This window comes from Microcaecilia unicolor, chromosome 2, assembly GCF_901765095.1.
Source record: "Microcaecilia unicolor chromosome 2, aMicUni1.1, whole genome shotgun sequence".
Classification (NCBI taxonomy): Eukaryota; Metazoa; Chordata; class Amphibia; order Gymnophiona; family Siphonopidae; genus Microcaecilia; species Microcaecilia unicolor.
Genome location: NC_044032.1, coordinates 362,478,743 through 362,491,919, shown reverse-complemented (window position 1 = coordinate 362,491,919; position 13,177 = coordinate 362,478,743). Strand labels below are relative to the sequence as shown.

General features: G+C 41.6%; 1 protein-coding gene across 1 annotated transcript in view; it reads left to right on the top strand.

The window, feature by feature from the left end:
* CSGALNACT1 (chondroitin sulfate N-acetylgalactosaminyltransferase 1) overlaps positions 1-6,205 on the top strand; it is a 387,346-nt gene extending 381,141 nt beyond the window's left edge. Inside the window, exons 8-9 of the mRNA XM_030194504.1 lie at positions 1,529-1,610; positions 3,720-6,205. Coding sequence (XP_030050364.1) covers positions 1,529-1,610; positions 3,720-4,009 — 372 coding nt within the window. The 3' untranslated portion in view covers positions 4,010-6,205. The remainder of the gene's footprint in view (positions 1-1,528; positions 1,611-3,719) is intronic.
* Positions 6,206-13,177: the final 6,972 nt, after the last annotated feature.

The window sequence follows — 13,177 nt, the reverse complement described above, 5'->3', positions numbered from 1 at the left end:
TGGATTGCTTGACTTGGAAGTAAGTTTCTGTGTACTGGATCTGTAGGTTGAGTACTACCAGATACCCATGAAAAGAAGTGACAAGGAGAAGACTGCTTTAATCTGTCCTCTGGGATTCTACCACTTTGAAAGGATTCTCTAAGAGATCCCAGAATCTCTCAGTACTTTCAAAAGGCTCATGGAAAACACTGTAGGAACCGTGAATCTCTTTGAAGTGTAAGTGCTCTTTGTGACCTCATTCATATTTTGAAGAACATTAAAGGAGCATAAGATGAGACTTTACGAATATGTTGGATATACTGGAAGCCCAAGGACTCAAGCTGTCCCTGGATAAATGCTAATTTTTTCCCCAAAATGAAATCCATGGACACGTTTCAGTGAAAGATATTGCTATAGACCCAGATGAGATAGAAGTTGTTGGCACTTGGAACGTGCCTGCGAAAGATTCTCACTTTTGTGGCTACTGATGAAAGCTTATCCAAAGCTATTTTGTGAAGAACTACCCATCCAAAAGAGGAAAGAGGGATTAAGGCCCATAAAGTTGAAGTCAAGCACTTGAACCCTTTGGAGCCAAATCAGTGAAAGATAGGGAAGAGGCCTTTAGGAAGGTCATCCACTGCTTGACAGATGTTCCCACGTTGGCTTTCACAAGCAGCCTATTGCTATACATCTTGCATACTAATGCTAGTCTGAATGGATTGGGTGCATTCTTGTATCAAGAGTACCCATAGGGTCTGAAACCTGTTGCCTTTGTTAGCAGAAAATTGTCTGAGACTGAGAGATTGGTGGCATAAGGTAGGGGAGTTCAGAAAAACTTGCACAACTATATGTGTGTGCTTGAGGAGGAAGGGATGTTGAGTGAGATACGTGGAGACATTATGCTATTGGCAGCACTAGTCAGCAGTGTAGTTGGTCCACATCCCTGCACAGGAATATTTTTGTCAGCTGTTATTCTTGCCCTGTGAATCCAAAGAGGCTCATACTTAAAATTTTGTGAAGTCCGCTAAAATGGTGATAGAATTATTTCTGGTAGTGAGTTTAAAAGAGAGTTGGCTCTAAGTCATGTGGTGTCAGACCTGAAGTGTATGATCATTTTAACTTGAAGTGTCTTGGCTTCTGTGCCTTTCTTCCTGTGTTCTCAATATTTCCTGCTGTGCCAGCACTGGCTGCCCTCCAGCATTACCCAATTGACATTGCTATTCCCTCACAGGTGCACTCTAGCTCAGCTTTGCTTAGCTGCTGTGAAACTGGTTTTCTAGTAAGAAAAAAATGTTTCCATGACTCCTTCCTTAGAAACATTTATCGCTGTTTGTGCCAAAAATGAAACCGTTTCCAGAGAGCTGCAGATGTTATATGCAGCAGTCAAGTGATTTCTATTTCTCAGTAGCGCCGGCTGACATACAGGTAGGTTCATTGCTTGGGGAAACTGCACACAAAACTAATCTGAATGCTGAAAAATATGCTTTTCATTTTAGTTTATGTAGACCTGTAGTCTATGTGCATGACATTCTTTTCTTTTTATTTCCAGGTTATAAAAAAGGACACAGGATTTTGGAGGGACTTTGGATTTGGAATGACTTGCCAATACCGTTCGGATTTTATCAACATAGGTAAGTAGAATTCTGAAAAATGTGTGCCAATACTGCCACCATCAGGCATTACGCTGTATATACAACTTAAAGGCAGGCTCATCACTGTTTTGAAACTGCAAGAGATGTGCACCCAGCTAGAAGTAACACTTCTGCGTATGTCTAGTAGCACTATAATGATAAGTAGTAAGTAACAGTTAATGTATATTCATCAAAATGCATTTTTACTCACAAATTGTTTGGTAAGCTCATGTATTGCAAATAAACATATATATTTAGTCCTACTTTTACAGACCATTTTTTTAAATTAGGACAAGTGATCAGAGATATAGCACAAAACTAGAGAGTGTTGTTGTCAGATATGAAACATGGGGGAGAAGGGAAAGCTGGTGTGGGGTTGAGTATGAGCATTTATAAGCTCATCTGCCCATTTCCCCCCTTATTCTATAATGTGAGCTCACCTTTTGTGCACTCGGGTCAACTTGCATAGGGCACAAACGCAAGATGGATAGGGCACGGGCATGTAGCATAATGACATGCATTTGATACAGAATAGTGTCAATAACATGCCAAAGTGTGGCATTTGGGCGTGCGCCTTTATGCCTGCCATAGACAATGGCATGTGTGCATCACAATGGTGCATAAATGTCGACATATGCCTAGCATTTTGGTGCCTAAAATTTGGCACAATTATGGAATAGTAGCCCCCTTTGCATCTAGGAAAAATGCATAGTACATCTGGCCCAAAATTTGAGGCCATCATCAAAGGGAACTAACTGGGTAACTAAGTATTAAAACTGAAAATCTGTCTACACATACTTGTAATGGGTGATACCCCATAGGGGGCAGAATATACTTCTTAAAGAGTTTTCTTGTCTTGCTAATAGGAATACCCATATAAAGTGGCATGGGTCAAATACCTTATCCTTTGTGGAAAAATTGGGCAGAATGGGTGTGTGGGAAAAAACTTAAATAAAGGGCTACTGAACAGAAGCCAACACTCAAAAATTGATGGAGGGGGATGGGTGATAACATACATTAGCTGGACCTTGACACAGTGAAGGTGTTTGTGCAGTATTGATGGCAAGGACCCACTGAGCTGGCACCCATGTACTAATGTATAGGGGAACTGCAGGGGAAAATGTTTAATTTCATAAAACTTTACCCCATCTGTTACAGATAGTGCTAGATGGCTTACAAGATAAAACATGCATGATTAAACAGTATATCAGTAACAGGTTAATACAGCACAATTAAATATAACTAAAAAAAATAATAAATTTAAAAAGAATGGGATAAATATTCAGCTCTAGTCAACCAGACAGGAAAAGTTCCTAGCCAGCACTGACCAAGTGATACCTGGTCTCTCAGCAGCACACAACCAAACAGTGCTGTGGAAAATTCCGGAAACTGCTACAGCACTATCCGGTTAGTGCAGGAGTGGTCCAGGAGCTTGAGTCTAGGCAGACCCAGGAGTTATCCGGGCACCATCAATGCTCAGTAACTGCACCCAGACAGTCGCCCAACCCAGGATAGCAAAAAGGCTATTTTAAGCCATCCGGACACCACCTCTAACGTTGACAATGCTTTGATAACTCTTAGCAGGCTGCCAAGTTCCAGATATGTAGTGCTGACACCTGGATAGTGGCTGGCACTGAATATCCAAGGACCATTCACCTGAGAGCAGCCAGCATTTTTTTAAAAATGCTGACCACCGCCAGTTCAATATTGACTGGGAAAAGTTTAAAACTGCATAATAGAACCTTTCATTTGCCTTTTGTTGTTCCCCATTACTTTATTTTATGTGGTTAAAAATTATATCAGTGCAGAGAAAATAATAAAAATCGAAATGAACGCACTTTCCCACTGAAGTGTGTTAATACAGCTCTAGATGCTTCTACAATGGCTGCCTTAACGGCATTCCATTTCTGCAACAGGTCCTGTTTTTTGGAACACTTGACCAGCTGAGTTTCATTAGGAAATTTCGGAAACAACCCAGTGTTTAGCTCTATTGTTAGTGGTGTTTGTCCTTTAATTGTTCCAAGAGCTATCTTTTATATGCTTAAACCTAGAATTCATTAAAACAGATTAAATAAATGTAAATATACACGTATATATTTTTTGTACTAGGTGGTTTTGATTTGGACATCAAAGGTTGGGGAGGAGAAGATGTGCACCTTTACCGCAAATACCTTCACAGCAACTTGATTGTGGTCAGAACACCTGTCCGTGGTCTCTTCCACCTCTGGCATGAGAAGCAATGTGTGGATGAACTTGCTCCAGAGCAATACAAGATGTGCATGCGGTCGAAAGCCATGAATGAGGCCTCTCATGGCCAGCTGGGCATGCTGGTGTTCCGCCATGAGATCGAGGCTCATCTGCGCAAACAGAAACAGAAAATCAGTGTGAAAAAGACATGAAGTCAGCTAGTTGCAGTGAGGCGTCCTTATCATGTAGAGCAGGAGATGCAGACCTGGGCGAGGCACAGAAAATCCACAGAAGAGAGGCGCAGAGGCAGAAAGGGAGAGAGACTATTTCATCACCTTTTTGCTTCCTCCTGCAGAGCTTGACAATCTTCCTAGATGCCTGCAGTCTGCATCTCAGATACACTCAGATGAAGGCCAGGCAATAAAGTTATTTGCATAAAGATTTTGGAAAAACAGAAGGCAGAGTGTGAAGTCAGGTATTTATTGTTAGGTGCAGGGAGAAACAAAGTATTTATTATTTACAAGCAGGAAAGTTTTTGCTGCCCAATAAGGCAGATTCAGTGAACCCAATGAATCTTGCCACTACCGTGGAACAATTATAATTTTTTAAAAAGTTTAAAGTAATGTGTTTTTTTTTTTAATTCTTTATTTGCATTTCCATTTTCTGACAACAGCTGTGCTCATGGCAGCAGGCTTTATCAGCTAATTTGCCTTTTTCTTTTCCACCTGCTCAGGATATCTGACATTTAGCACAAGTAGTTGTGCAATGAGATAAAGTCTGCTGCCAAGGGCACTGTTAACGAACCCTTGTCCCACTTCTTAGTCATATCCTTAATGTGCTTTTTGCCTTTGTTAAAAGAACCCTGTCAGATGTGGGCAGTTTATGGGGTACTAAAGTCTGCTATGTGCAGGGCCGCTTTACTAGAATTGTCAGAAGGCGGGGGGGGGGGGGGGGGGGGGGGGGGGGAGATTTCCTGTATATTGATTATTTATGTGGGCTTTCGTGCCAAACAAATGCCTATTCCAGGATTTCTGTCATGGATTCCTGTTGTTCCTGCAGTGCTTTGCAGGAGCAGTTGCACCAGAGTAAGCAGATCATCTTCGACTATTCACATTTAAAAGGCAAACCCAGCTGGTTGTGCTGTGTCTTGTAAAATCGTCAAACCCTTGTACATTTTTCACATACTGCTGCATAAAAAATACAGTTCAGAATACATTAAAGACGTTTGTTTCACTGATCTACCCAACAGAATCTATACTTCCAATGTGAAAGATGAAATATTGAAAAAATTAAGAATTAGAAACTGAAAAGTCTTGATTTCCTAAGCCTTTATATTCTTTGACTGAATACTTGGTAGAAGCTCCTTTCGCAGCAAAACCAGCTGTGTTCTTTAGGATAAGCATGTACCAGCTTTGCACGATGATGGTGCCATTTTTGCCCATTCTTCTTGGCAGATTATTTTGGAAATGTTTACAAGGCACTGTAACAACCATCATGTGAGTGACCGTAATAGATCTCCTTTCAAGCTGCCAGAGGTGAGCTAACAGTGATGGAGCTGGTCAGTGCATATCATCCCTTCATTGAAACATTTTTACAGGGGTCACTGAGCGGGCTGGCGGGGAATACTCCAGTTTTGCTGAGTGTTGGTGGTATCCATCAGAGTTTGCAGAGTGGGGTCCGGGAGTCCCCTTGGAGTTCGTTGAGTTTGTTACCATGCCATATTGCCATCACCTTCTTCAGGTGGTGGAGCCTGTCAATGTCATAAGTTTTTGCTGCCACTGTTCAAAGGGCAGGGTGGGGATACACAGCTTCCTCCACAAACCAGGTCACCCAAAGCTGGAAAAATGAACTCTTATGGAATGAAGAATTTTTTTAAGGAAAAAAGGATGTATTTGGAGTGGGGGAGGGGAGAGGAATGAGCTCCACTGGAAAAGATTCTATCAAATCCGCAGAGCAAAGCAAGATGGAAAATCTACTCAGTAGTTTACTCTGTAACTTTTAAAAGTTTGAAAATGAGATCATAATTGAAATGGCTGTTCTGTATCTGAAACCAAAATAAGATAAAGCCATATCTTTTTGTTATTCAATAAAGCCTAGTCAGAAAACTTGACAGACTGTTCAGCTGTTGCATAATGGCTCTAACAGTCTCATTAAAACAAAAAAAAGTGCACTTTTCACATACAGGTTGTTCGGTGCATAGTTCATATAAGCCTCAGTGCATTTAGACAATTTACTTTAGCATTTCTATGTGGTAGAGAAGCAAATATTTCTATGTAGGAAGACGTTTCAGCATAAAGGATGAAGTGTATGCAGAAGAATATTGGGCTGCTATTCCTGTTAATTCTCTGAGGGGTCCTTTTACTAAGGTGCGATGAAAATGGGCTGTGCTAGTGTAGGCGCATGTTTTGGGCGTGCACAGATCCATTTTTCAGTGTGTCTGTAAAAAAGGCCTTTTTAAAATTTTTGCTGAAAATGGACGTGCGGCAGAATAAAAATTGGTTCTCGTCCATTTTGGGTCTGAGATCTTACCACCACCCATTGACTTAGTGATAATGTCTCACGCAGTAACCGTGCGGTAATTGTCTACATGTGTAGAATGACAATTACCGCCCGGTTTCTGCCGCGCGCCAGAAAATAAGAATTATTTAACGGCATGTGTAGCTGATGCGCGTAAAAAATGAAATTACCACCCAGGCCATGTGGTAGCCGGGCGGTAACTCTGAATTCTGAGCACGTTGGGCGTGTGTAGGGCGCCTACGCGGCTTAGTAAAAGGGACCCTTAGGGGTCCTTTTACAAAGGTACACTAGCGTTTTTAGGTGATAAAAATAGTACCGTGCCTTTGTAAAAGATCCCTTTATTTTGAACTTGCTCGAGTAGAGGATACCTAAGTCATCGCTGTTGACTTGGGAGGGACTTGGGTGTCCAATTTCCCAGAAAAATAATCCTATGACAAAAAAAATATTTTTAATATAATAAAAAACTTGAACACTGGAAATAAATAAAAATGTGTGAGGGGTCATAAATTAATTTAAGATTATAATCTGCTAATTTTGTAAGTTTTTGTGTTTTAATTTTATTTTCCAGAAGACTGATGAATTATTGTCTTCTCAGTCTTAACGTGTGTGTTGCATGGTTGTGTTGTATACAGAACAATGGGAAATAGATATAAAGCAAGAATAGATAAAGGAAAACTGGAAAGCCATTAAGATTTGTTTTCTGTTGTGCACTCGGGACAAAAATCCTCAGGGTTTGATTCAGAATAAATTATTTTTTGCCTTATAGATGAGGTTGTATCTTATACATGTTGAAATTCAGAATAAGAACATATGTGTTGCATTAGCTGTTTATCATTCCTTTGTGGGCCTAATGTGGCCTTGTTTGTAATTACAAAAAAAAATAAAGTATGCATATTCAAAGCAAAAACTATGAGGTCTGTACCTGCGTGTGGCCGGCTACATTTTTTTGCCGATTCAGTGTAACTTGGCTCTTAAAAAGACCCTGCAGTGTGAGGTCTTGGGCAAAGCCCCATAACTTACAACCAGACCCTCACAAATTACTTGTGCATTCGCAATGTACACATACAGTGTATGCTGAAAAAGTGATCCAGTTTTAGGTTGGTTTGTAGGGGTGAGCACACCAAACTTTTTCTTTTTAATTTCCTGTTTCATCTGAGAATTTTAGTTTTTTAATTTTTTTTTCCATTTTGGGGCAGTGTCATCAACAGCATATTCTGTTGCACAGTGGGGAGCTACTGCAGGGGCGTAGCCAGACACCCAATTTTGGGTGGGCCTGGGCCCAAGATGGGTGGGCAGAAGAACTCCACCTTGTCCCACAAGTGTTATGGTCTCGCCCTCTCTCGCCTGCATGCCATATGGTCTCTCAAACACACCCCCCCCCCCCCGCATACCTTTTAAATAGTAGATTTTCATTGGCAGTGAGCAACAACTAGTACACACTGCTCATGTTGGCCCCACAGCATGTATAAGTTGCTGCTCGCTGCAGGTGAAGATCTGCTATTTACAAGGTATGCAGTTGTTGAAAGTTTTCAGCTGGTGGGGCTTGGGATACCTGCCAGCCACATCATAGGTGTGCTGCTACTGAGTGGGCCTGAGCTCAAAGTGGGTGGGCCTGGGCCCACCCTTGGCTACGCGACTGATTACTGATGACACAGGGAGCAGAAGAGTTGCAATACTAGGTCAGACCAATGGTCCATCTAGTCCAGTATCCTGTTTCCAATAGTAGCCAATCCAGGTCACAAGTACCTGGCAGAAACCCAAATTGTGGCAACACTCCATTTTACCAATCCCAGGGCAAGCAGTGGCTTCCCCATGTCTGTCTCAATAGCAGACTATGGACTTATCAGAGGCTGATGAACATATCATTTCTTTTGAACATCTGCTCACCCAAGTCTAAGATGAAAAGGTTAGGTTACTTATTTTGGAATTCTTTTGATAGTTTTGCAATTTCTACAAATAACTGTTCAAGTTTATTCTTCATGGCACCTGGATTGGTTTATCAATGGCTATGATTATGAAAATATAAAGAAATTATATAATTGTTTTTTCATCTTATGCTATTAGTGTCAGCATTCATCTGTCTTAGAGACATATTTGCATTTTCTCTGCAAAATTTAAAAGTTGGTGCTATAATAAAACAGGTTTTGGAGCCTTATGTTGATGAGATTTCGGGACTATAGGTGCAGTTATTATGGTACATCTTAGTTTTGAGATGTGTAACAAAGCATAACAGAGGCACTCATAGTTGTTCTCCCACCCTCCCCTTTTTAACTTGTACATCCACCCTCCTATTCCCAATACCCAGGGCAAAATAATTCACTCTCCTGCAATCAGAGGCAAGTATGAGGGAAATGGCCAGTGCATTTAATTCAGTTGCAGCAATCAGAATTAAAAATATCAACAACCTCCTATTCAGCTGTATTTCCGCCCATTTTGGCACAAACTCAGCATCACTCAAATTTTCCCCAATTTCTTCAAGCCAGGTACCCCATAAATCAAACAGATTTCAACCGAGTACCCCCGAGCTCCTATCAGCTCTGACAGATGTACATTCCAACCATAAAATAGAAAATAAAATTACTTTTTCTACCTTTATTGTCTGTTCATTTTATTTTTCTAAACATTTTGGTCCCAGGATCTGGTTTCTGCTTTTCTCTGTCTCTGACATTTCTTCTCTCTCCATGTCCACCATCCATCTTATTTTTCTGTGTCTCTATCACCCCTCTTTGCATGACTCTATCCTCCCAGCCATGCAGCAGTGTGTGTGTGTCCAGCCATGCAGCATCTCCTCTGTGTGTCTGTCTCTCTTCCCTCGATCCAACATGGCCCCGTTTTTCTCTCTCCTCCACATCCAGAATCACCCCTTTGTCTTTCTCCCCCCCTACCATTGTCCTGTCTCTCTTTCCTCCTGTCCCCCACTACGCATCATCACCTTATTTCTCTTCCCTTCACTCCACCATCCTGCATTGCCCCTTCTTTCTCTCTCTCTGTTTCCCCCACTCAATCAAATACCATCATCACCCATCTCTCTCTCCCTCCACTACCAACATTGCCCCATCTCTCCCTCTCTCTTTCCTACCCTACACCAGGTCATTCATTCCTTCAGCAACACCTTCATCCACCCCTCACTGCTGCCTTCTCGTCCCTGCCACCACTTGCCTGCAGGGTCACTGCCTTCCCAGGGCTACAGCGGCATCAAGAAATAGAACCTCCATCCTTCCCCTTCCTGCTGCCTAACTCTTCACTCCCCCACTGCCACCGCAACTCCATGGCTACATACTGCAAGCTAACCAAAACCAGGTGTGGTGCCATAGCCTTGTGCATATTGCTGACTTGCTAGTCCTGCCCCCTCGGAAACAAAAAGTTACTTGAGGACTAGCATGAGCTACCAGTGGCACACACAAGGCTGCCCCATGCCTCAGGTTTTTGTTTGCTTGCAGCATGCCACAATAAAGTTGAGGGAGCAAATGGGTAAGTGGCAGGGAGGGGAAGGACACTTTCTGTTTTCTTGGTGCCACTGCAGACACGGGAAGGCAGTAGCATTGCAGGCGTCTTGAGATCCTATCATACGCAATCAGTGGTAATGTGGGAAACCATACCATTTGTCTCCTTAGGTGTTACCACTCAGAAAAGGTAATAGCCTCCCACCAACAATTATTAATATGTAAATCAAGTGATTCCAATATAGCTAAACCTGCGCTATTCTATCCTTACCACTAACAATGAGGTTTGCAGCTTGCTTATCCTCAATCCCATTTAACTATGACTAATTGGGCACTCCGAACTCACCTCAATGTCATCTTGAAACGAATTAATGAGTATATTTGTATCTATATCAGACCATTATACATCATCTGTACAATGTAGGATAGGCCATTCTTCTGCAAATGAATTACTATCTTACAGCTGGACCCCTGTGTTTTGTGAATTTCAAAACCTCAAAATTTAACCTCTGAGTCTTATCCATGCTGCCCTTTTCCATCCACACCTGGAAATATCGTTAGACCAAACAATTGGGATGTTGTTCATTTATTTCTTTTACAGCTTTTATGTGCCTTAGCTAGTAAATTCAAGGTGAGGTGCAATTGAAGCACTAGGACACATAAAAACAATCCAACCTTTGCAATAAATAATCCCATCTTAAAAAAAAAAAACCACCCCAAAAACCCCTCCCTACCTTTAACAATCAAAAGCTAAGCCAAAAAGCCAAGCTTTTAAGGTTTTTTTCGTCTAAGTGAAATAAATGGATTCCTATCTGTGCTCTATTGTGGATCACAAACAAATCCAATTTTTAAAAAACATTTTGGTGATTTTCTCCATGTTTTTAATAATGCCCAACTCGTTATTCTTAAGATGGCTCTGCAGAACATAGAGAGGGACAAAATTCTGCAGCATGTATTGTATTGCTGGGATTACTTGGTCTCATTTCTTATTTCTTTTTTTCAATCCAATGTGTGTGTATGTGATGAAGAGCTAAATTGAGATAAACTGTGGCATTTCTCCATTGCTTTCATTTTGAACCAAAATATGAAAAAGGATCACCTATGAAGAGGGCAGCCTTTAACAGAGAAGAAATCCAAGTTGGAGCCTTTGCAAATGATTGAAGACATATCATGGTCTAAGATATAGAGGGGCATTTTTGATGTGTCTAAATCAGATTTTGGATGTTTTGATGAAAACTTCCAAAAATGAAGTGGCGAACATAGTGAGTTTCGAACCAGAAAAACATCTATCTGTTTCAAAATAGCCATTTCCTAGACCCCTGATGGCGAACCTATGACACGCGTGTCAGTACTGACACGCGTAGCCATTTTCGATGACACGCGGCCGCATATGGTCGCATACAGAAGCAGCGGCGTTCCTTGCTGACACCCGGGGCGGATCGCTGATGTGCCCCCCCCCCCAGGTGCAGCGCGACCTCCCCCCCCCCGGCGAAATCACCCCCCCCATGCATGTTTACCTGCTGGGGGGGTGCCATGTGCGCTCCTATTGGCTCCCTCTGAGTCCTCCGCTTGTTCCCTCCCTGCTGCTCCCTCTGCCCAGGCTCCTGCACAGCCGTTAGGGGATCTTTGACCTCACTTCCGGCCGGCGGAGCAGAGAGCAGCAGAATGCCGAGGGGGACGCATCTCTGGGGGCCCTGTGATCGCCATTACCAGCAACCACATAACCACAGCAACCATCATCCAATCTACTGTTCTGGGGTGTCGTGGATTTCTAATTGACCATCATTACAGAGATAGGTGAGGGGGAGGCTGGGAGAGGTGAGGGCATGTGCTATGGGTGCCGTTTCCCGCCATTAGAAATAGCGGCAGCCATCTTAATTTACATAAGGTGGTCAGTTAGGCTAGTTAACCCCTAATTGCCTGCAGGGCTAACAGGCTATCTATAATTCTATCTTCTGTCACTGCCTCCCTGATGGAGAACCCAAAAAATAAAAAACCAAGGTTAAGTAAAGGACCGAGATGTATGACATTATAGAAAAAAATGGCAGATCATTTTGCGTTCTATGTACTGAAACGGTAGTAAGCAGAACGTGGAATATAAATAGACATTTTGAAACTAATCATTCCCAGCTCTTGAAAAAAAGAGAGGATGAAAGGAAGGAATACATTTCCAGGCAGCTACAGTTTTATAAGAGCCAATCTAATCCCATCCTTAAATTTGTAAAAGGTTCTACAAATTTAACATCTGCAAGTTTGAGCATTGCTCACTCCATAGCTCAGCATGGAAAAGCACTCAGTGAGGGAGGATTTATTAAAGAAACTCTCCTAAGATGTGCACCAGTTCTATTTCACGATATGCAGAATAAAGATGCAATTATTAAGAGAATATCTGAGTTACCACTCAGTAGAAATATCATAAAAGACCGAATAATGAGACTGAACACAAACGTACAACATCAATTAAAGAGAGACATAAGTAATTGTAAATATTTTTCGATCTCTCTTGATGAAACTACTGATGTCACATCACATGCTCAGTTGGCCATTATTGGTCGATATTCTGATGGTCTCACAATGAGAGGAGAGCTGATAAAGTTAGTATCAGTGCCAACAAGTACATCAGGAAGCGAAATATGTAAGGTTGTTATACAAACATTCCGTGACCTAAGCATTGATATCTCTAAAGTTGTGTCAGTGACGACAGACGGGGCACCAAACATGGTGGGATAAAAAGTTGGATTTGTCAAATTGTTTACGGAAGCTATTGGACATCCGATTGTGCCTTTTCATTGTATTATCCATCAGGAGGCTTTATGTGCCAAGGCAGGATTCACCGACTTAAACGACTTAATGTCAGTTGTTACAAAAATAGTTAATTTAATAGCTGCTCGCCCCCTTCACAAGTGAGAATTTTCTGCACTTTTACTGGAGGTTGATTCCACCTACAGTGGACGGCTGATGTACAATAATGTAAGATGGCTGAGCCGAGGCAAAGTTCTTGAGCGCTTTGTTGAGTGCTTTGAAGAAATTAAGGTATTTCTTGAGGTTAAGGATCTGGGAAACTTTCCTCAGCTCAATGATGATAAGTGGGTCAACACCCTGATGTTTTTTACAGATCTCTCTGTTCATATTAATGAACTGAACTTAAAGTTACATGGTTTTGGCAAAAGTATTGACGTTATGTTTGGATACATAAAAGCTTTTGAAAGTAAACTTAAAATTTTCAAGCGAGATGTAGAAACTAAAACTTATAAGTATTTTCCTCGAGTAACAAAGTATTTTGAGAAGGCCAGTGCAGCTATACAAAATGAAATGGAACCCTTGCATATAAAGTACCAGCATGTTTTAGACTCGTTACTTGACCAGTTCAGTGATAGATTTAATCAATTTAGAAGCCTAGAACAGACCATGAAAATAATT